The sequence below is a fragment of the Eurypyga helias genome, unplaced genomic scaffold (genome assembly GCF_000690775.1).
Source record: "Eurypyga helias isolate BGI_N326 unplaced genomic scaffold, ASM69077v1 scaffold26306, whole genome shotgun sequence".
NCBI classification, from domain to species: domain Eukaryota; kingdom Metazoa; phylum Chordata; class Aves; order Eurypygiformes; family Eurypygidae; genus Eurypyga; species Eurypyga helias.
In genome coordinates this window covers 1266-1966 of record NW_010257608.1, presented here as the reverse complement: position 1 = coordinate 1966, position 701 = coordinate 1266, and the positions used below count along the sequence as shown (strand labels likewise).

Genomic DNA, 701 nt, shown 5'->3' with positions numbered 1-701 from the left:
GGGAGGAGGGAGCTGATGCCTGGAGGCAGCTGCGGGCAGAGCATGGGCACACACTCGCAGGACAGTCTCATCTTAACAAAATGACGATGGATGCAGCCCCAGGCACATCCCCCTCCCTGGGCACCCAACGGGGATGCCGTCTCACCGTTGGAGCAGCCCCGGGGCCGTGCTCCCCTGGCTGGTGCTCGCTGCAAGTCGGCCTTGAGCCGGGGCCGGGCACTGCCACGCTCCTTCTGCAGCGTGTCGAGGACGTCGCTGACGGAGCTCACCAGCCGAGCCATGTTGGTCTGGCTCTCCGAGAGCAGCTGTGGGGGGGAGGACACATGGAGGGGACAAGGTTAAACATGGTTAAACTCCTTCCACCCCACTGTGAGGATGCTCACTCCCCAGACGCCCATGGGCAGCAATGCTCCCTGCCAGGGTACAGGCTGCTGGGGACGAGGTGGGGACATAGAAGCCACAGCAGATCCCACACAGCATCTCTGGTGCTTTTAAACATGGGGTCGGCGTCCTGACAGCGCCTATTGCCACCTGGGCTGAGAAAACCCCGAACCGCGTCCGTGCCACCACCCCATGGGATAAAGAGCATCTCTGGGCAAGGGGATCGTGGAGGTGGCAGGAATAGCTGTGTCCTGAGACAGCCGCCGGCTCTCTGCCGTCCCCCGAGGTGACCCGGGCTGGGAAAGTGACGTGGGGTGGCT

At 63.6% G+C, this 701-nt stretch overlaps 1 protein-coding gene across 1 annotated transcript in view; it reads right to left on the bottom strand.

The window, feature by feature from the left end:
- FIBCD1 (fibrinogen C domain containing 1) overlaps positions 1–701 on the bottom strand; it is a gene marked incomplete at both ends in the record, with an annotated part of 2104 nt that overhangs the window by 393 nt on the left and 1010 nt on the right. Inside the window, one exon of the mRNA XM_010154087.1 lies at positions 146–305. Coding sequence (XP_010152389.1) covers positions 146–305 — 160 coding nt within the window. The remainder of the gene's footprint in view (positions 1–145; positions 306–701) is intronic.